General features: G+C 38.6%; 1 protein-coding gene across 1 annotated transcript in view; it reads left to right on the forward strand.

Moving 5' to 3' along the window:
* The window catches only part of lrp1aa (low density lipoprotein receptor-related protein 1Aa), a 263,102-nt gene that overhangs the window by 159,708 nt on the left and 79,419 nt on the right, over positions 1-23,975 (forward strand). Inside the window, exons 28-44 of the mRNA XM_065265952.2 lie at positions 656-787; positions 2,334-2,561; positions 5,714-5,888; positions 5,989-6,083; positions 7,484-7,633; positions 7,712-7,852; positions 8,318-8,443; positions 8,947-9,078; positions 9,408-9,542; positions 9,637-9,766; positions 9,851-9,977; positions 10,180-10,331; positions 12,761-12,885; positions 13,355-13,729; positions 17,889-18,078; positions 19,080-19,284; positions 19,410-19,602. Coding sequence (XP_065122024.1) covers positions 656-787; positions 2,334-2,561; positions 5,714-5,888; positions 5,989-6,083; positions 7,484-7,633; positions 7,712-7,852; positions 8,318-8,443; positions 8,947-9,078; positions 9,408-9,542; positions 9,637-9,766; positions 9,851-9,977; positions 10,180-10,331; positions 12,761-12,885; positions 13,355-13,729; positions 17,889-18,078; positions 19,080-19,284; positions 19,410-19,602 — 2,811 coding nt within the window. The remainder of the gene's footprint in view (positions 1-655; positions 788-2,333; positions 2,562-5,713; positions 5,889-5,988; positions 6,084-7,483; positions 7,634-7,711; positions 7,853-8,317; positions 8,444-8,946; positions 9,079-9,407; positions 9,543-9,636; positions 9,767-9,850; positions 9,978-10,179; positions 10,332-12,760; positions 12,886-13,354; positions 13,730-17,888; positions 18,079-19,079; positions 19,285-19,409; positions 19,603-23,975) is intronic.

A 23,975-nucleotide genomic window follows, 5' to 3' on the forward strand; every position in this document is an offset into this window, starting at 1 on the left:
GTTTATGCTGTACATGAGATTAACCAAATATTTGATGTGGGTGCTTGTTTAGATGTTTTAGTGATCCTTTAGTTAAAATCTACATGCCATACTTCATTCTTTCATGGTGGACACACTTAAATTTATTAAAGCTTTGCATTGGCAATTATTTGGAACACTGTAAACCAACACGATACAATATATAACTAACTAAGGTTTTTTTTTTTTTTTAGGAAAATAATTCCTCATAATAATAAATCTTACAATTTTGTAATAACCTCAAGAAAAAAAAAAGATTCTCAAGAAAAAACTGTGACATTGTATGCATTATGCAACTTATAGTAAAGTACACATTTTTAGTAAACAAATTAAAATCCGAAACTACAGGCATGGTCAGAAAGAGGCAGAGGTCATAATGTTATTTAAAGATGTCAAACATGCTTTAGTGTAGAGTAAATGCAATGTGATAAATATTTGCTCTGTTTAAGTTTACAGATATAACTTTTGATGTTAGCACTGCCCTAGTAGTATGTTACTATGTTCCAGTGGTATTTTATCATTGTTTGCATCAAGTTTACATCATGCTTAAATTTTTCTTACATGTTACGTCCAGTAACTGAGTATGTGAATGGCATAGTGAAGTCAGTATGTCATATCCCTTATCTCATATCTCCAGCACCAAACCCATGTGCCGCTAACGGTGGATTGGGTCCCTGCTCTCATCTGTGTCTGATCAACTATAACCAGACCTTCTCATGTGCCTGTCCTCATCTCATGAGACTGAGCCCGGACAACCAAACCTGCTTCGGTAAGAGACAGCAGCACTTGCTCCCATTTTAAGACTGTGCTTTATAATCAATCTCATATCTTTAGAAATGTATTTATTATATAACTTACTAGTTGATAACATAATCATAACACTTTTATCATAACAAAAGTGAGGCTGTTCAGGTTACACTTTATTTTGATAGTCCATTACGTTTTTTAACTCTTCAACTACATCTTATTAGTAGATGTAAAATTAGTTAAATGTCTATTGGGTGATCGTCACAATAAAGTGTTATTAGATACTAAGCAGACAGTCTAATGATACTCTAATGAGAGACAGATGACAAGAAGTTACAAACTTACTTATAGTTAGTAAAATGTCTAAAGGGGACTATCGAATAAAGTGTTATCTCATTAAATTTTTATTAACAACATATTCAATTTTTTTTTGTACTGGAAACGATCTAGAAAAACATTTGTAATGTTAAGTCAGCTAATCGATCAACACCAACACATGAAACAGTGAAACTGCTTTTCAGTGGTCTAAAAAGACTTTTGCATTGATCCTCTCTTATAAACTGAGAGATCTGGGTTCGGATGGTAATTAAATTATCACACAAACTTGGTGTTAATAACATAGCACGCCCCAGATTGCTTTTAACCAGTGTATAAGTTGTAGTAAAATATAATATGAATGATGTCTTTGACTAAATTCGGATTGGGTGGGCAAGACAGACGTTTGTGTGGGCTCATGCCAAGAACAGGCACTGCTCTTGCTGTAGTTTTTGCAGCACATCTAATGTGTTTTCTTAATAGTCAGTTTACCTAGCTGTAGACTGACAAATATTTGGGTTTGGAGAGTTTACCTCCAGTCTCAGGTCACTGACTAGGTTAACATATGACCTTTGTTACTGTAGCTTTTTGATAAGTTATTAGTCTAGGGATTAGCATATTTTCTCCATATGTGACAAACAACACACAAAAACAATTCATTATAGGTTGTTGTTTTTTCTAAGCAGACTGTTTGTGTCATTAAGTTTATTTTAAAAGAAATCTACAGATGTCTTATGTTTATGTCTTGTGGCTATACTGTATTTTTAAAGCAGTGTGTATTTAAACATTTATTTCTTGTGTAGTTTCTTGTAGGAGCTTTCTGTAAACATAATTTTTACCTGTTTATACAGCTTGTAGACAAATAGGTGATCTGTATTGACATTCTCTCAGACGTGAACATCTTCTATAATGTTTTGCATTAATGCTTTTCTTTCACAATGCTCAAACCTTTCTACTGTACTGAAAATGCACAAAGCTCTTCCAAGAGAGGCTGTTTATCACTGTAGGCAAATATGATCTCCAGCCAAAGTGCATTAAAAGATTCCTGAGACATCAAATGAATCAGTGACATTCTCATAATGAACAGACACAAAATTACACAGCGTCTCTCTTTTATTTGACAGTAAAACTAAATAGATCTTCAGCGACTGCTGTCATCCAAATGTATTAGTTTATGACTAGTTTTTTTCCACCATGATATGGTCATCTTTCAGGGTGTCCTTTGTCATGAAGGTTCACTGCTTGTCTTCCAGAGTCACGCCAGTTCCTGCTCTACGCCCGTCAGATTGAGATACGAGGGGTGGACATCTTTAACCCATACTACAACTACATCATCTCATTCACTGTCCCTGACATTGACAACGTCACGGCGGTGGATTACGACGCTCTCGAGCAGCGTATCTATTGGTCTGATGTTCGGACCCAGACCATCAAGCGGGCTTTTATCAATGGCACAGGCATAGAGACTGTTGTGTCTGCAGGTACCATATTCATGTTTGTAGTTACTTGAATTGTATTTTAAACAGATCTCTCTCAGTTGTCTAACAATGTCAGACATTTGATTTTCCACGTTAATCCGGAACTCTTTGTAGCATATTCTGACCAGTTCAGTTAAGGGATACTGTTTGTAGGGGATGCGACATTATGCAACAACAATTAATAAGCATGGTAAAAAAGCATAAATACCATAAAAAGCCCAACAAATATTGTGAAGTTAGACTTTGTGAACAAAAATGCTTGTGCTTGTGTAACACAGTCTCACCCCATTTCGTCAATATTTGACGACACTTGACCATTCGTCATATGTTGACGTGAAGGGTATACCTTTCGCGTCATTTTTTGACGAACTGGGGACTTCAATACTATTACGTCCGTTGCATTCTCTTTCCTATTTTATTACCATTTGCGCGTCGGTTTAGGGTTAGATTACGCAAAATTAAACAGTGTACGCGAAATTAAACAGTTGTCACCTGGCGTTGGGGTTAGAAACAGTGGTCACCTGGCGTTGGGGTTAGAGTTAGGTTTGGGTAGGGATGTCATTATGTAAATCTAACCCTAAACCGACGCGCAAATGGTAATAAAATAGGAAAGAGAATGCAACGGACGTATTAGTATTGAAGTCCCCAGTTCGTCAAAAAATGACGCGAAAGGTATACCCTTCACGTCAACATATGACGAATGGTCAAGTGTCGTCAAATATTGACGAAATGGGGTGAGACTGAAATGTATAAACAGTAGTTATTTCACAGACAAAAGCCTTAAAATGTATTCATAGTTATGCAAATGTTTGTCTACAGTAGTTATCCAGCAAGCTATCTTGCTAAAACAGCACATTGAGGTAAATTCATTTTGGATGAGGTTGGCTTGGCATAAATCTGACTGAATGAACTGATAAACACACACCTGTGACCACACATTTGCCTGCACATGTAACTGAATTATTTACTTATGTGTTAACTAAATGAATTCACTAGCCTAAACATAAACAGTAAAAATCATGTCAAATCAACATATTTTTATGTTACTTTAATATAGTACAGTTTGATTTTTTACTAAATATTTCTACAATACGTGTGACCCTTCCTGGCAAATTGAGTCACAATGAGCAAATTTTAAGTTTTAATACAAATTGTTTTTAACTCATTTCCCGCAAGCTATTTTTGGAAAAGTTGCCCACCAGCATTTTTTGTAATTTTCACAAAGGTTTCACAAAATGCCTTCCAGGAAAATTTTCTTCTATAAATATACAAATATATCAAATGAAAGAACAGACCCTCTGCATTCAAACAAACAATAAACAAACAAACAAAACTGGGACAAGTAGTTTTATCCATATCTGTATTATCTTATATATGGGTATTTAAAAATAATTTTTTTAGCAAAAAGCTGAAATGTTGCATTTTGTGAATGAATTTTGTTAGAGATCAGATATAGAATGATTTTCAAAACATACAGAGAGGTTAAAATTAGTAAATAAAGTTTTGACTTCAGTTTTTTCATAAATTGGGTAAGTGCGTCATCTAGTGGATAATCGCGATTTTTCAGATTAACATACATTTACAGAGTTATCTCGTCAGTCTACAAAGTTTGAGAAAGTTAAAGCTCACATAACCCATGCTGTTTTTTGTTAATCTTATGTTTATCTTGAGTACCTATAGAGTAGTATTACATCCTTCATATCTCAGAAGAGTCTTTAGTTGTATTAGATTTAAACAAGAAAGATCAGCTCTAGCGATTGTTTCCGGAAAAGCACAAAATCCCAGAGGCGTCCAGTGGGAGGAGTGAGTCATGAGCAAGCAACACCCACAAAACATTAGGTGTGTTCGACTTCATGCGGCGCTGCGCTGACCGATCGGTGGCTGACTTGAAGCAGTGCATGCCGGTTAGTGATTTTGTCCGACTTCAGCTGGCGCTGCAGGCACGTGACTGTGTCACATGGTTTTAAAGTACTGCGAGAGCGTTTCAAGAGTAGCCGGCTAGCTCAGCCGGTGCAGCCTCTCCAGAGCGGCTGCACGGACTTGTGATGACGACACAGCTTTTAGTGATTGGTCGCCTCACTGATGACAACGATCACGTGCGTTTCAAGTTTAATCCAACCTTTAGTTCCACTAATAAACATTATAAATTCATGTTTTGAAAACAGGAAAAAACACGTTAATATGCATAAATATGTTATATTGTGTCGTGTAATAAAATAAAAATGAAAATAACAAACTCTATTGGTATTTTAATAATATAGTCTTGTTTCCCATTATTTCCCGGTATACAGTATAAGCAGCAATTAAAATATTCAATAAAATGTCTCTGGTTGCAACTTTTTATTAAAAGGTTTGTTTTTATCAAATTCACCATCTAATTCACTTCTTTCGCTATTAAAAAACAAGGAAACACAGCGGCAAACCTCGCCGATCGGTCTGCGCAGCGCTGGATGATCTCGAACACACCTATTATCTCACTATCTCTGGATAACACTTGATTCACTACGTCTTTGTGTCGTTTACATTGTATGCCCTTACTCGCCGATTCCCAACAAAATACAGAGATTTGATACAGTTTTACTTAAAGTCGTTCTATGCAAATCTGTGTGACGTCCCTTCCTGTTGACGTTCAAAGTGTTGTCAAACAATACTATGTGCCTATAGCCTCTGCCTCTATCCTCCAGTTTCACTCACTGTAACCCTGTTTAATTCTGTCCAATAAAATATAATCTATAAAGCCAAGAATCTTAATACTATAGTCAAGTCATTAAAAAAGTACAAATAAAAGATTTAGGTGTTAGGATAATCACATGATTCCTTAGGATTTCAGATGTTGTTTACATCAAGTCAAGTTATTTGTGAGTCTGGTTTACAGTCTTGTGTTTCCAGTCAAGTGTGTTTTTGGGAAGTGCTGTTTAAGTAAAATTAACTCAACCCTCAAAACCAAATTAAAGACATGTTGGGTTTAAAGTGTTCTTTCCTGAAATACTGACTCACAGTTTGCTGTCTCGCAGACTCACTCCTCTTTCAGTTCCTCAGGATGTTTACTCCTGTAGAAATGTCAATGTTGATTTTTCTGTGTCTATCATAAGATTATGTTGTTTTAAACGATTCAAATCTGTATATTTTTTGTTTTATTTTGTGCATGTGATCAGATATTCCTAATGCTCATGGTCTGGCGGTGGACTGGGTCTCACGTAATCTCTTCTGGACCAGTTATGATGCCAATAAGAAACAGATTAATGTCGCCAGACTCGATGGCTCCTTCAAAAATGCTGTTATCCAAGGCCTGGATAAGCCTCATTGCCTTGTGCTGCATCCCATACTGGGGTGAGCTGACTGTAACAAACACACATGCATGCACACACATCAGCTTCTCATTTGGATCGAAAGGATTAACTATATGTTCTGTACATGTTTACATCTGTAGGAAGCTCTACTGGACTGATGGAGATAACATCAGTATGGCCAACACTGACGGCACAAACCGTACGGTGATCTTCACCAGTCAGAAAGCCCCAGTGGGTAAGTGACAGCTTCAGCTCCATTTGTTTAAGCCAGAAAAAATATGCAATGCAATGTTAACAAAATAGCAATGCATTTTTTATATTTCCGTTTTCTTTTTCCATGCCCATATGTGCAATGTTTGGTTTTAATTTTATTTACATTTGCAATTCTCAGTCATACTGCTATTACAGTATAATTTGAATATTGCTACCAATGTGCTTCCATAGTTCTTAAGCCTAAAATAGGTTGTGGCTGTTTAATTGCACAGCCAAAATCTGAGAGTTTCATGAGAAAATAAAAACAATGTTAGGGGCCAGTCACACCAATAGCGTTTATGGCAGTTGCAGGCGCCTTTTTTGAATGATATTCTATGGGCAGGGCGCGTTTGCGCGCTGTTTATGCGCGCCGAGCGCCTTGCGGTTTTTTGCCGCCTGCCTTGCACGCGTTTTTGAAGGAGCGCTGAGAGCGGAGAAGCGCCCGACGTCATTCGTGTCTTTCCATTGTCCAATCGAATGAGGGGAGAGGCGGGCCTTACGTTGTGTTGAGGGAAGTTTACAGTTGCTTTGAAGAACCGGACACCACTCGCTCACTCTCTCCTGTGTGTTTGTGCACCTCTCACCCTCAAACAAGGTCAGAGCAAGCGTCCTCTTTTTAAAGTTTCTGCTGATATGACAGTTAACAGCAAAAGAGCGCTCACGCTTCAATATTTGATTGACAAGACAGCTGACTCGGTGGTTGCTTAGCAATATGAAAAGCCGCGTCGCACTGCTCTTTTTTTAAAAAAGGCAGTGCGTCGCGCCTTGCGTTTGCAAGCGTTTAAAGCGCTTTTGGTGTGACTGAAGCCTTAAACTGCAGTGATAAAATGAAACATAGACAAAAACGTTGCAGACTTAATTAATTTTAAATGGAAGGAGAAAACAACAATCTGCGTGTCAACTCAAGCACGTCCAGTAAAAAAATCTTAATTTAATGCAAATGTATCTCTGCCTTAGTAAAAGTGAGCCAGATTGAATCATAATAATATAATGGTTCACACACTTCATGAATGTTTTCTAACTGTGAAGCAGCTGTTGTGAAAAGAATTTTCTTCTTTCTTTTTTTAAGGGCCATTTCCATGTAAGATTGGTTTAATATGATGCCTGTTATTTATTATATTAATTATGTACATGTTTGATAGTCAATGAAAAATTGTAAACCATTTTATTAGATTATAATCTATTCATGAGGAAAAATAAAATGTACAATAATACTATATATCCTATTACATAGTATATATTTAATAATTTCCCAAATTTTCTGTGGTTCATATGCTTTCTTTATCTTTCTGGTATATGTGGTTTGAAGCAATAAAACAAAATGATAAAGTGCTGTTTATGTAAATGTGACATGACATGACTTGACGTCTGATTTTGCCGTAGGTCTGTCCATAGACTTTCATACAGAGCAACTGTACTGGATCAGCTCTGGAAACAGCACCATCAACCGCTGTAAACTGGACGGATCAGGACTGGAGGTGTTGGATGGTGTCAAAGGCAAACTGAACAAGGCCTCAGCTCTGGCTATCATGGGTAAATACAGCGCTCATGAAAGATGTGCACACTAATGACAGTTGAAAAAATAATACAGGTCTGTGTTTTGTTGCATAGGTGATAAGTTGTGGTGGGCGGACCAGGGCACAGATCAGATTGGCACGTGCGATAAGAGTGACGGAGGAAACTGGCGAGTCTTGAGAAATGGCACATCTCCCATGATGCACATGAAGATCTACAATGAGACTGTGCAGACAGGTGTGTGCGTGTGTTTGTGAGGATTCGATACAAAAAATTGCTGTCACTGATGATCTTATTTGCATATGCTGGGTACGATGTTGTAGCGTCCAATTCACTGGACAAATTAAGCAAATCGGGGTAACACATCTGTGCTCAGTGTAGTTTTTCCCAGCTTTCGCACACACATATATAACGCTTTTGATGAACCAATGCTGCCATGATCAAAAGAAAATGTACACAAACATCCCTTTCAAATAAAATGCAGTTTTTTGCCAGCTGTCCACAGGCAGTAACAGCACAGTTAGGGCTGAGTTTTGTAAATTAAGTTTAACTTGTAATGAGCACAAGTTACACATAAAGTGTCTCTGTGGTGCAGATGGATAAGCTTGGCGCTTACAACACCACATTCATGGGTTCATTTTCCAAAGAAAACACATACTGATAAAATATTTGCTTTTATTGCATAACTCTGTGTGTTGTCAGGTTCAAACCTGTGCAGTAATAATAATGGTGACTGCTCGCAGCTGTGTCTCCCCACATCTCCATCCACCCGTGCATGTATGTGCACTGCAGGATACAGCCTGAAGAGTGGACAGCAGTCCTGCGAGGGTATGAACATAACACATACTCACTTATACATGTCTTTTTTAATGTTTGGAGAAATGTATGTTCACATATAAGGCCTGAAAATATAGCGCCAAGTTTGTATATTAGTTGTGTTGTCAAATACAGATATATTTGTACTGGGAATATATTATAAACACAAAGTTATAACATGAGTAGAAGTATGTGATCTTGGACCACAAAACCATCACATACGCCAAAAAATATACTTTCAAATATAATTTTAAATATATTTTAAAATATACAGAAAAATGGCCAAAAAGTATATGTTCTGAAATATATTTTTAAATATGTAAAAAAAAATAGATATATTTTTGGCCATTTTTTGTATATTCTGAAATATTTTTTAAAAATAAATACATTTTAAAGCATTTGTAATCATTTCACATTGGAAGAAAAACTTTGTATGTTACTGTCCAAACCTGTAAACATAACAGGAAGTTTAATGCAGTTGTTCACCTGTAATGTTTGTATTGTGTTGGTTTAAGGTGTGGGTTCGTTCCTGCTGTACTCCGTTCATGAGGGAATTCGAGGAATTCCACTGGACCCTGCTGATAAATCTGATGCCCTCGTACCCGTTTCAGGCACATCACTCGCAGTCGGCATTGATTTTCATGCTGGTGAGTGTCAACACTCAAAAAAATGAAAACACGTTTACTTTCAGTTTAAAGATAAGTCAAGAAGTTCAAATGTTACGAACACACCATTTGGTTTAATCACTTGTTAATATAATGTCATATATGTTATTAAAAGACATATTTATATTTATTTTTTGTGTAATTTTAAACTGTACCTGTCAAAATGATTTGCAGCCGTGTGTTAGTAGTTTGAGCGGTAGTTATCTGAAAAGAACAAACCTTGGAATGTTGAGACTGGCCAATCAGAATCAAACATTAGAGAGCCGTGTAATTAAACAAACAAAACCCTCTTTAATTGTGTTTAAATGTAGATAATGACACCATCTATTGGGTGGACATGGGTTTAAGCACCATCAGCAGAGCTAAGAGAGATCAGACATGGAGAGAGGATGTGATCACTAATGGCATTGGACGCGTGGAGGGCATCGCTGTCGACTGGATCGCTGGTTTGTTTATTTACGACCATTTTACTATTTTACCATATTTTCATATGCTGATCACTAACATTACCTACATTTGGTTTTTTTTTTTGTCCAACAGGAAACATCTATTGGACCGATCAGGGCTTTGATGTGATTGAGGTCGCCAGACTAAATGGTTCGTTTCGATATGTGGTCATCTCACAAGGCCTGGACAAACCCCGGGCCATTACTGTACATCCTGCGAAAGGGTCAGCCATCACTTTATGGGCGGTATGAACCATACAGCACTTTCCTTATGTGAGTACATTTAACGTTGGTCGTTGTTTGTATAGGTATCTGTTCTGGACAGAGTGGGGTCAGTACCCACGCATAGAAAGATCTCGTCTGGATGGATCTCAGAGAGCCGTGCTGGTGAATGTCAGTATTAGCTGGCCCAATGGCATCTCTATTGACTATGAGGTACATATATAACCACAAAAATCACTTCTCTCCCATAAACCACAATTCATGCTAATATAGTCTCATATTGTTCTAGCAAGCATAAAAATGCATAATGTTTCCTATCAGAAGTTTACCCATGAGACTTTAAAGTGTTGTCCAGGTAAGTATCTCACAGGTCTAATGATATATTCACCTTATGTACTGTATGTGTGTCCTGTAGGAGGGATTTCTGTACTGGTGTGATGCTCGGACAGATAAGATCGAGCGTATTCATTTAGAGACGGGCGAGAACAGAGAAGTGGTGCTGTCCAGTAACAACATGGACATGTTCTCCGTATCTGTGTTTGAGAGTTATATTTACTGGAGCGACCGGTCAGTACATGACACAAAACACATACAGTATTTTTACATTATTTAATGATCATGTGTACACATTTAATCACATAACCAACATGCGATTTTTCATCAACACAGATAAGCATTGTTATAATATCATGATGACAGCCATTAGCCATACGATTGTTGACATGTAGATGCAAAAAGTGTAATAAAGTGTAAAGGGCTGTTCACATTTCACTAGTTCACCTACCCATTCAGTCTTAATGATTAATGAAAAAAACAAACTTGGAAACTTGGAATAAAGAGGGTGTTGCATCGCGACCGCATTGATTTTTGTTTGAGCGTGCTTGCCTCACGTTTATATTCAAATAACTTTTAAGATGCGAAATGTGAACCGCCCTTAATTCTATTGCCTGTTATTGGCATTTGTGGGATGGACAGTCTCAATCGAACACATTTGATAGGACAAAAAATTTTATCCGCCTCTGATGAAGAAATGTGACCTGTGCTGGCAAATAGAGTCGAAATGAGCAAATTTTCAAAAATCACTGTAAAAGTAATAGATTTAGCAAAGGAAAAATAATTTGTTAAACTTTTTTCTTTCTTTAATTGTTTGATTGACATTAAGACAGCTTTAAGATCGACTGCAGTGTTCTTCTAGTTTTAGATGTCTCCATATTTAAAACACCTGAACCAACTCATCAGCCTCCTTCCAGAATGTCTCCCTAACATGCTAATGAGTTAATGTTGCACAACGTTTATTAAACAGAAATGGTGATGCATTGAACACCCTGTTGTTGTGATGATGCAAGAGTTGCAACTACGGTAGCTGAGAGGCCATTCTTTGTGTTCTTTTTTAAATGTTTCTGAAGCCTGATGAAATCGTTATAAATGTGTGTTTAATACTGTAAAATACCCACGATGTTACACTCACTGACCTTGCCGTCCAGAATGAAAGACAACATTCCAACTTTAACCCATTAAGCGAGCTTTCTCTTAGTACCGGATGGTTTATCTACATCTTGCCGCTGATTGGGCCGACATTTCGGACACACCCACCAAACAAGAGAAAACGCATCTAAAACCTGTTGTGCACCGTTGCACACCGTTTCCAGGAAACATGTCGTTCAACCCAGAAACCGTAGCAAAACTTTGCTCACCGATGTGAGATTGAACGTGCTCCAGGTGTGTTAATTAAGGAGACATCTAAAACTTTCTGGAAGGGGGTCCTCGAGGACCGGGGTTAAAGAACACTGATCTACTGTTATGAAATGATCTAATATAATGTTACACATCAGATATTTTTTTAACAGATTTTCCTTAACAGTTAAGGAAGTATCTTAGGGCAAACACACAGTTAAAACTCTGTGTATGTTTTAAGTATTGCTTTAAAACTGATCTCTATCAAAAAGTCCTTCACAAAATCAATGCGATTGTCTCAGCTTTTTGCTCAAAAGTGTGTTTTTGAATAAACCTACCCATATTTGAGAGGAAGGATGAAACTTTTTTTTTGATATTGTATTGTATTTATATTTTTAAAGAGGAACATTTTTTTGGAAGACATTAAACTTTTGTGAAAATTATAAAAAAAAATGCTGGCACTGGCTGGCTTTTTTAAAAAGCTTTTTTAAAAACAAACTTTTTTTAAACTAACTTTTTTAAACGCTGGTGGGGAAAGAGTTAGCAAAAATCAAGTCTTTCACTTTATTTTCTCATTTCTGCATGTTTTAAAACTGAAACCACAATGTCAGATGCGCATGTGTATGGAGACGCATCTTTATTATAGATTAATCATTAAGTACAGTACACCTTTTAGAAAACATACACTCTAAAAAAACAAACGGTGCTATATAGCACCAAAACAGTTGCTTTGGATCGTAACGATAGAAGAACCATTTTAGTGCCATATAGCACCGGTGAAGAACCAGTGAAGCACCAGTGAAGCACCAGTGTAGAACCATATAGGGGCCATATAGCACCACATATGGTTCTACATAGCACTATATGGTTCTACACAGGTGCTTCACTGGTGCTTCACTGGTGCTTCACTGGTTCTTCACCGGTGCTATATGGCACTAAAAATGGTTCTTCTATCGTTACGATCCAAAGCAACTGTTTTGGTGCTATATAGCACCGTTTGTTTTTTAGAGTGTACAAATAAAGATCATTTTAGGTGTTTAAAGACTATTTAAAGCATTGGAATCGCTAGATGAGGGCGAAATGTACTTATTTTGATAAAAACCTTAATTTCGACCAAACTCAATATTAATCTTTCTTTTGCCTCTACAGGTAGCTCAAAATTGCACTGTGTGCTTTCAGACTCATTTTGCCAACACGGATCACAAATTATGTCTTTAAAATTTTTGTTTGAAAGTTAATAGCCACAAAACCTCCATTGTTGTGTATTGTTTAACGCTTCCTCATTTGTACACTGCATATGACAAAACCGTTTCTTTTGTAAGGACTCACGCGAACGGTTCGATAAAACGTGGCAGTAAAGACAACGCCACAGATTCAGTAGCGCTGAGGACAGGCATCGGTGTACAACTTAAAGACATTAAAGTCTTTAACAGAGCTAGACAACAAGGTAAGTAAAACAGACTTTTTGCTATAAAAATCATCTGATGGTGTTCTGTTAACAATGGCCAAATGACAGGCAAATCTTTTATTATATTGGTTGTGCAGTCTTTTTTCTTTATTATTTTAGTAGCCCATTGTTAGATTTTGTCCTTTAAGCATGTTTTAAACATGCCATTCGCAATACATCTTTTTTGTTATCTGATAAAGCAATTGATCATGTAAAATAAGAGCACTTGGGAATGTCAGGCAAAATGTTTTGTGTGACTGTCATATAACACCACAGACATTAAAAAAAAAGAAAAAAAGAAACCTGCACGATTGAATAAATCAAAATAAGACCAGAAAGAGGTATTACACATGTTAATGGTCAATTTTAGTTTCTTGTAATCAAACAAACACGTAGTTTTATATTTTAATTTAAGATGTTTGTAATATTTTAACAATGTAATATATTTCATATCTGTCTTTCTGTGTAGGAACGAATGTATGCAAGAACAAGAACGGTGGATGTCAACAGCTATGTCTTTACCGCGGTAACAGTCAGCGCACATGTGCTTGTGCTCATGGAATGCTTTCCGAGGACGGTCAGGGTTGCCGTGACTACGACGGATACCTGCTTTATTCAGAGCGTACTATACTAAAGAGCGTGCACTTATCAGACGAGAATAACCTCAATGCACCTATTAAACCGTTTGAAGATCCTGACCACATGAAAAACGTCATCGCACTAACATTTGACTACCGTGGGGGAGGAGGAAAAGGAGCCAATCGGATCTTCTACAGTGACATCCACTTTGGAAATATTCAACAGATCAATGACGACGGATCGGACCGGAAAACAGTGGTTGAGAGTAAGTTTTTAATTCATTACATCTATGGAGTTTTCATGTGTTGCTTTTTCTGGATGTTTTATGTGCATTGACGTTGATGACCTCATGCTGGAATGCTTTCATGTTTCTGTCATGTGCACATCTTCACGATCTAATGGTTTACTGGTTAAACTTTAATGTCTCTAAAAAAATTTCATACATGTTAAAATAGAGCAACACGTGTGTGAGTACTTTCTTGGCTAGAAGGGAAACAGCTATGGCCAAAATCTCTTGAAATCTCAACAGATGAGTGTGGTTTTCATCCTAATCCTACCTTCAAACCTAAACCCAACATCTTTCGAGATTTGTCCATAGCTGTATCCCATCTAGACAGAAGCTGTTACTGCAGTACTATTTGTGTTGCGGGGTTCTCCTGGGTTTTGGGGTCATTTCAAGGATTTTCAACCCGATCCGAGATTAATGTTTTAAAAAATTACTCTGTTAAATGAAAATACATCCAAAAATCCGGACAAAATATTAGGCATTACCTCAGAGCAGCAGTAGATTTGCTACACTCTCAGTAAAAAGGTACAGACACTGTCACTGAAGTGGGACCCTTTCAAAAAGGACACCTTTGTACCAAAAGAGTTCATATTAGGGCCAAATGTATGCATATCTTTACCTCAATGATACATATCAGGACTGTCAGTGACAGCTTGTGTGCCATTTTTGTGTACACAATACTGTACAATATTTGCTATGATTATGATACTCAGGTAAAATTTCACTTAATATGTCAATACAAATAACTTATACTATATACCCTGCACAAATCCTGTCTTGGTAGCAAAAAATAAATGAAAAAAACATAATGAAAGAGACAAAACAAATAGACCAAAATCAAAACAATTAATAATAGCCTGCATTGAATAATAATAAAATAATTGATCATTAAATAGTCTTAAAATTGCTGTTATTTTCATTTTGTGTCTAGCAACACTCCAAACGAAATGCAAATCATAAAACGTAATCATGAATGCATTTTAACGATTTTTCAACTTGCATATTAAGTTGTGTGTCAGATTGAGGTTTAACCGTGTGTTTGAAGTCTTTATTAGGAGATCACAGCTGGAGAGAGAGAGCACAACTCATAAAATCATTGACTGAGTCATTTCTCTGGCCAACAGACACAAACAAATGTGAAAGAATACTCACTTCCTTTCTGACAATAAAATACAGTCCTAAGTACTCTCATAAGACAAGCAAGAGCACTTATCATTGAAATGTTTTTACATTTTGCTTTATTGTTATGTTGCCACAAACACTTTTAAATGGAGGATAATGAGAACAATTTTAACCCCCCCCCCCCAATACAAAAATCTCCTGGGAGAATGTTGGCATCTTTTTGCACAAATTGGAAAATTTTAGACTACATCTGAAACTACCAGTCCTGATAAACTATAATAATCTCATGCTAGGTTTACACTAGAGCATTTTTGTTTTACAATGATCCTTGTACATTTTGGGGTTTCTCAATCCTCACTATACACAACCATAAACACATAAAACATCACCATTCCTGACACACTTTGTGCATGTATGTTATTTAAATGGCGTTACCTTTTTTAAAGTTGTATGTTTTTTTTCATTTGGGCACATTTTCACACATTTTCAAAGGCTTATAATTAGGAAATATCCACAACAAGCTAAGCTTATATTCTGTATATGTTTTTTTTTTTTTTTTTTAGTTGAAAACATTGTAAAAATATATATACAATTTCTTTAAAAAGAATGCTTGCAGAAATATGGCGTTAAAACCCCACACGGAGCAAAGGCAGAGTCAAATCCTTGATTTTAAGTTGGTCATTAGTATGAATTCAGTGCTGTTATATAAAATTATAGAAATTATATTATATCAAATATTATACCCCAACCCCAAGCAAAGTTTAAAGTTTGAGGACTTGACATCAAGTACGCTATCATCTTGTAAACAGACTTGAAACACCAAGTGAGAGCCCGGAGCGAGGGGAAAAATGTATGAATATCTTCTTTATTTAGTTTGACATGTTTTTGTTAGACGGATCTAACAAGTATATCTGAATTTAACATTATTTTACAAATAATGTAACCTGATTTGATACCTTATAGCTGACTGTGCAAAGTTACAATCTTATATTAACAACACCAAAAGCGGAGATATTGCTAATGTTTGCTGTTAAACAGACATCTGCAGTTATCTGGTTAATTTTCCACCGCATATAAAAGCTACGTGTTCTCAGTTTCGTTTTGTTCTCTGTGTCTGATTCTGACTCTGTATTAACAAAATAAAGTAGACTATATAACCGGACGCTAACAAATGGACAAAAACAGACAACCCGCATTAGAACTCTAAATACTTCAATTAATCTGCAAACTGAATTGCCAAACAATCAGAAATGCATACAAATTAATTTTCATGTATATTTTATATTAATGTCTGTAAAAGACGTTAAATGAGCAGTAGCCTTAAAGGTATAGCGGAAGATTTTCCCGAATTATTTAAAAGAACCGCCCCTCGATATTTTTTAAAAAATGCTCCCGAGAGGGAACGCCTGTTAAACGCTTGCACGAGACAGAGAGAGAGCATGCAGGAGCTCAGTTCTTCTCTTCGCTCTGTTTACAAGTTTCTGTCGGCATGTTTACCGTGTCTGTGCGGTTCGTGACTTGTGCCAGGGCTAGCATCGCAAATAATAGCTTACATCAACTTTTACTAGCAGTGATTTTAAATGGATTTCTCCAAATAGCATGACAAAATGTACCTTTCCAGTAGAAACTTTGCGTGGGAAGCCCAACCTGTCCTTTTAGCTCACGCCAGCATGTGAAATAGTCTCCCATAAACATTCTGGTCTTGTTTCTTTATTTATAGTCCTTTCTCTTCTTGTCATACAATTCATAGACACTTTTTCTCTTGCGACCCTCAGACATTTTGAAAAAAACACAGTGAGAACGCGACCTTCAATGAATGGTTGAAACCGTAGCACAACACACATACACGTGAAAGTGCGCATGTGCAGAAAGCGAACGTAGAGGCGAGCACGTGCGACGGTTATACAACATATAATCAGAATGATTGACATCTGGGATGACCAATAACAGTGGTGATCCACCCGGAAAACGAAAATCTTCCGCTATACCTTTAACCCTGTGGTGGCTCATTAAAAATAAACATTTGAACAGCATTTTTGAATAGCATTTTTTCTATTCAAATAATTATTGCAGATTGAATATTCAACCTTTCGTGCACATCCCTACCTGACATATAGTCCAGCATTGTGTATTTGCTTAAAAGAGAACTATTAGGTTTTGAAGATGTTTAAAATATTTACACTTTCAACCCAAATGAGTCACTGTGACTTTGTCTGACAAAGTGAGCCTTTTCTTTATAATAGTGAAATACTGTAAGTGCCATGACACATGAAGCAGAAAAAGGTCCAAAGTGGACTAAAGGAGGTGTATTACCCTCTGCTAAATAGATAAAGCATAAAAAAATAAAAGTCTTTGAAGGACAACTAGATTTAAATACATGATGGAAATAAAATGGACAGGCACAGGTGGTGATGATGATTTTATTGAAGAAGACAACATTTAACAGTATTTTAATCAAAAATGTGTTTTTACTGGATTATAGAACCATACTGTACCTTATTTTAACATCTAAACTAATGTATTAGTAGTATATAGTGTTTGATACTTTGCCAGGGTCTAAATCTAACTTTTTGTGTACCTGCCTATGGACTTGAGAAAATTTACTGCCCATAAAAACTGGCATATGTCCATAAAACACTGAAATGGTTATATTTACGTTCACATTCGCTAACTTTATAAATAGTACATCTACAGCATATTACTTCATGTTCAGCATTTATTAAAAAAAATTTAAATCAAAATTTAAATCATATTATATATGGTGTTTGTATGCAACATGTTGCATTTGGCAGATGCTTTTATCCAAATTAAATTACAATACATACTGTAAAAGATATAGTTCATACAAAAAGTTTTCTGTTGAACACAAAAAAAGATATTTTGATAAATGATGGTCAGCACACAGTTGACAGAAACTTGATTTCTATTTTCTATTATGTTTTATTAGTAGACGTGTTCCCAACCCCTTGACCATTGTGTTGCTATGCTAAAACTTTCCATTTCTTTCTGTCTGCAGATGTTGGGTCAGTGGAAGGTTTGTCGTATCATAGGGCATGGGATACGTTATACTGGACCAGTTACACCACTTCCACCATTACCCGTCACACTGTGGACCAGAGCCGTTGGGGGGCTTTCGACCGTGACATAGTGGTCACCATGTCAGGAGATGATCACCCGCGGGCATTTGTGCTGGATGAGTGTCAGAAGTGAGATTTCTCTTTAAAGTGCCCATCTTATGACTGCTTTTCCACAAGTTATATCGGTGTATGAGTTCCATCAAGCATGTTTCAAAAGTTGTTTGCTCGAAAAAGCTTGTAGGAAAAGATTGTTACCCATCTCTAGTAGCCTCTTTTTCAGGGCAGTTTAGATTGTGCCGTTTTGAGCTAGTCTTACATATTTATGAGCTACTGCTCCTTTGATCACGCCCCACTACTAACGTCATGTGATCGTGCGCATGCTCAGTGGTATCGTGAGCAGTACAGACCATACTGTGTTATTATTTTATATATTATTATTATTAATATTAACGGTTTATGTTGCCAACAGACAAATCATGCAGAAAAGTATCACTAATAAGTACACTACAGGAGAAGAAACATATGACACAGCTAATTGAAATTCGGCTCCCTTAGTGAAGGGGATCTTATTGTAATAATGCCGCCCCTTAATCTGCACTCCTGACCTGTCAAATGTCTTAAAATAATCACCTGAAATAACCACAAAATTACTTTGATGAGAAGCTTCAAAGTTAGATTTCACTCATTGATTTCAATTTTATGTAGAATATCTAAAAATCTTTGGCTGGGTTCTAACAGAAAAGTCTCATACATTTATGTGTGACTTGCAGTGGCAGCCGGTGACTTCGCTGGTGCAGACGCTTAGAAGGGATTTATGATAAAAGTTTAGTGTTAAGTTAGTGTATTTTGTAGACGCGAGTGACTCTTTTATCAGAAACCCTTTAGAAGCCTGTGCAGCAGTCAAGTGTTTTGACATGACACGCCAAACACATATTTTGAATTCTCGCCTCGTCACTGGTGACTAAAGTATCTAAATACATTTTGTCACCTTTTACTGAATGGTACTGCTTCCATATTGTTTTGAAAAAGTTGATATTTTACATTTAGGTTATCATTAGGACATAACAGTCATCATGACATGGTTATCATTCTTTGTTATTGACTAACTTCTCCATTCTTCTGTTCACCAGTTTGATGTTTTGGACCAACTGGAATGAGCAATCTCCCAGTATCATGCGTGCTCAGCTGTCTGGTGCCAATGTTCTCGTGATCATTGGCAGTGACATTCGCACTCCAAATGGACTCGCCATCGATCATCGTGCAGAGAAACTGTATTTCTCCGACGCTACGCTTGATAAGATTGAGCGTTGCGAGTATGACGGCACTCATCGATATGTAAGTTGAAACTGATGGGGTCACACACAGGTGTCTAGAGTCTACCATATTTGTAGTTATTGTAAAGTCTTACCAAAAATCAGACATTTCTGTCTGATTCGTGTGTTTGTTTTGGATATATTTAGGTTGTTCTTAAGAATGAACCAGTGCACCCCTTCGGTTTGGCCGTTTACGGTGATCATATCTTCTGGACGGACTGGGTGCGCAGAGCGGTTCTCAGAGCTGACAAATATGTTGGTGGAGACATGAAGGTGTTACGAGCTGATATTCCACAACAGCCAATGGGAATCACCGCTGTGGCCAACGATACAAATAGCTGTGAGTCAGATATAATGGTCTCATAGAAAGAGCGATTAAAGTGTCTTGACATCTTAGCCATGTTATTACAGTATGTGCCAGATGTAATCTGAGTTTGTGACAGAAGTGAGATCAACTCTACAATGTGACACAAAATCAATGTCTTTCGTTATGACTGATAAAACCATTTCTCATAAGCCCCTCAAACCTTTCCAACAAAGTGGCGTATTTAGCAAATTGGGGGACCAAGGCTAAGTATGTGTGGGGCCCCCTTATCCGATCTATAAAAAGTTTTTTTAAAGTTATATGAAATTTTTTTTTACTCTAAATTGAATATAGAAAGAGAACACAAACCAATAGATAATATTAGTCAATAGGGCAAAAAAAAAGCCACAAACAGTAAATGAGGGAGAAGAAATTTAATCTGATGCTGCACAAAAACTAGCAATGCATCAGCCAGTCTTGCTCCTTATCTTTCACATGCTCAAGACTGTGATAAAAGGTAAAAAATCCAGTCCGCAATCACTTCTTATATTGAAAATAAGTAATTGTATGTGTGTTTTCCCAAATCAGTTTTGAGTAAGTTTAAAAATAAATAATTTTTAATAAACATTTAGCAGTTTTAATCAGGACTGGTGGTGATTAACAGATTTATGCAAAAAAATTGAAACCGCTTAGGTTACTCACGTAACCCCGGTTCCCTGAAATAACGGGAACGAAGCATTGCGTCAGTTAGCTGACGCTATGGGGGGAAACTCCTGTTTACTCCGTGACTGAAGCCTATTGGTTAACGTCTGTACAAAGTACAGACCAATGACGTTTGAACCCGCGCGCGGGAGGAACGCGTCCCTATATAAGCGCGGTTCAATCGTCAGGAGCTCATTATTATTCGACTGAAGCGCGCAGCCGAATAACACTCGCTGCGTAGACGTTTGTAGCACGGCAAGAGACGCAATGCTTCGTTCCCGTTATTTCAGGGAACCGGGGTTACGTGAGTAACCTAAGCGTTCCCTTTCAATACGGTTCACTTCGCATTGCGTCAGTTAGCTGACGCTATGGGGGAACGTAATCCCATCACGCCGTGCATACACAACGTACTGAAGTGCCTTACCGGAGAGACACTGCGTGTGGCCCTATACCCGGCATATTCACAGCTTTAAAAGCAAATGTGTAAGCACCATATAAATTGTTGACACGCACACGGTGGGGTTTTAAACGCACCGGGGGCACATAACATAGCACAAGACGGCGAGGTACGCGCCGCGGCTGTGCGAGATAAGTAAACTCAGAGTCACGTTGGTGAGCTCGCTGAGCGCACCGTGGTGTACACATAAAACGCATGAGCGTGCATGATTGAGCCGAGAGAACCTGCGCTCGTAGGGCAGGGACGTCTAAGCTGTACAATCTGACAACGTAGACGGCGAAGACCAGCCGGCCGCGTAGCAGATATTAAATATAGATATAGATACCCCTGTAGACCAAGTTCATGAAGAAGCCAAACTCGCACAGAGTGGGCTCTATATAGGACATAGCTCATAGAGGGGCGTGAGCCAGTGCGATGGTTTCAACGATCCATCTAAATAACCACTGTTAGCAACAGACATACGTAGTGAGTGATCTGCGAAGCTCACGAACGGCCGATCTGACTATAATATGCGGCAGAACGGTTCGTAGCGTGGGATTATACAGATACCACAATAGTGTGAACCCCGGTGCACCCTCGAGCGCATCGGGATGCATATAGGTAGTATTATAGTGCACAGATCGGTGAGCTTTCCAAGCGCGCCGTAAATGTGTATTGACTATAAATTGCACGGGCACAGGTGAACACTTGAATACATCGTGAATGCATATAGATGAATCAGAGTGTTATAATGCACAGGCCGGCAAGATTCTCAAGCGCGCCGTCATGTGTTCTGATAATAAATTGTGCGCACACGGGTGAACTCTTCAGTGCACCGTGAATGCGTATAGATAAATCAGTGCACACAACGCGCCGTGAATGTGTACAGATATGATTGATGAACGTAAACGGTGGGCACCCAACGCACCGTGAACGTACACAGATGAACAACAATGTATGTGTCACAAAGCATAACACAGCTGTGTATACAGGTGAGCTTTCCCAAGCGCATCTTATTGTATACCAAAATGTTATAGCGTGTACATGTGAGCTTCTCTAAGCGCACGGTGGACGCATATAATTAAAACCCATATCGTGCATACAGGTGAGCTAATGGGCGCACCTTTAATGCAACAAACCTCAGTAGTGCGCGAAGCAGGGATGTCGAAGCTGTAAACTGACAACGTGGACGGCGGGGACCAGCCGGCCGTGTCACAATTGTCAAATGAGAAACCTCTAAGACCATGCCCATGCTCTAAGACAAGTGAGCATAATTGTCACGGGAGGTGATAACGTCAACGATCCATAAATAGCCTGTATTGACAGGTGCTCTAGTGAGTGATCTGTGACGCAGATAAACAGCTGATCGTCTGATGTACGTCAGACGTATGTGTCATACAGGACCTTGGACAGTTCCAGAGCGCTGTGCCTCGGGCACCGTCCGCATCTGAGAAATGACAGGCTTATGAATAAAGTGAATGGCCAGCCGTAAAAGCATGGTTCGCTGTTACCGCCGCCGTCCGCATCTGAGAGATGACAGGCTTGTGAATTAAATGAATGGTCGGTCGTAAAAGCGTGGTTCGCTGTTATCACGGCCACATAGATATAGGTAGGGGAGAGAGCCGCCGTGCCTCTGTAGTGAGGAGAAAAGTGTTCCACCGGCGATTCGCGGGGGGTTTTGACTTTCAAATGTCACTAGACAGAATGGATCAGACTTTGCATAAGGACGCCTCGTGAAAGGGGTCCTAGCAGCTTGTGTCAATGTGTCATAAGGCACGTAATGTAGGTCGTGTCCCACGGATGCCATCTCCGCACGCCCATCGTAATGGGTTAATATTGGTAGTTTAAGCATGAGATGCGTATCACTCTGATTGAACATAGCTTATAAAGCGATGCAATGAGTTTATAAAGGAGATGACTCGTCAGCTTGTTCAGGGGGCGAGATCTCAGTCTGGTTCGGTAAATAATGAAACCACCGTAGATTGCCCGACCGCATTATCACAATAACACGGTCGAGAGTGCTGCAGTGCTAAATCATCCTCATAATGTACCGTATTCACAGTACAAGGTGATTTATATGAGACAAACGGCGTTCCACGCGCCGAAGGCTGATTGCCGTCGTAAAGCGTGTTCAACCCACAGCAAATGCTGGGCTAGCTCGTAATGACAGCACTTCATGCAGCCGTGTGTAACTTAAGCAAGCTTCCCGGCCGTCAGCTCGGGGCGGGACCTTTGCTTAGTCAAACTGAAGTGGACTTATGAACAGAATGCCACGATATTCAGCTTTCTGAGGCTCGTTAGAGGGGTACGTGTGCCCGTCTTAAACGAGATGCCGCGCGCGTCTGACTGTGCGCGCGCTTTAAGCTTTGAAACTTATTGTGGCGGGTAGCAAGCTCACTTGAGGTTGATATTACCCTTAATATCTCCGAGTATTGGAGCGGAGGTGTGAGCGTCTTCGGATCCGCTAATATAAATCAGCTATATGGCCGAAAAACGTCATAAACCGCTTGGCTGTAAGCCTTTGAGTGGCCGTCCGGAGAGGGCGCGATTCAAACGCTTGGAGCCATGCAAAAGTCTGAGGCTGTCCTTCCTCTAGGAAGAGAGAATAACAGCCGTAAGACCGTGCTCGTTTGCGCCATCAGCATCGTAGCGGAGAAACTGAGGTGGGCTGCGAGCGAATTTGGCAGAAAGGTGTTAGAGACACCGTACAGTCGTGGGGTGTCAATACACAGTATATGGCCAAACCGGGGTGTTTTCGGCTAGCGTCGATAGAATTATGGACAGCGGACCGTGTGTGCGTATTACTGATTGCTTGTCAGTAAGGCGATAAAGTGTTTAGAGACACCGTACAACCGTGGGTGTCAATACACAGTATAGTAAGCACGGAAATTACTCTTTTTAGAGGAATTAAATACCGTTCGCCACTATAGTGAGGTCGCATAGCCGACAGTATTACACAGTATGTTTGGATAAACAGCACACAGAAAACATTACAGGGCAGTCCAGCCGAGGCGCGACATAACCCCTTTTCTCCCAGACAGTTTCGTTCTCTGTTGATGCAGCTGTGCTGCGGAGACCAGAGCTCAGCCGTTCAGGTGCACAAGCCTCAGTAGTGACGGTGACCGAACGGCTCACGGAGCAGAGCAGTATGTCTAGGTGGTTTAATGTCAGACTGAACCCATCGCAGAGAGGAAGTCTGCCGTGAGGCCCGCGGTTTTGCCGTTTATTAAAAGGGCAGAAAAACCGGGTATATATATATAAGAATGTACCA

The sequence above is a fragment of the Paramisgurnus dabryanus genome, chromosome 14, assembly GCF_030506205.2.
Source record: "Paramisgurnus dabryanus chromosome 14, PD_genome_1.1, whole genome shotgun sequence".
Lineage (NCBI taxonomy): Eukaryota > Metazoa > Chordata > Actinopteri > Cypriniformes > Cobitidae > Paramisgurnus > Paramisgurnus dabryanus.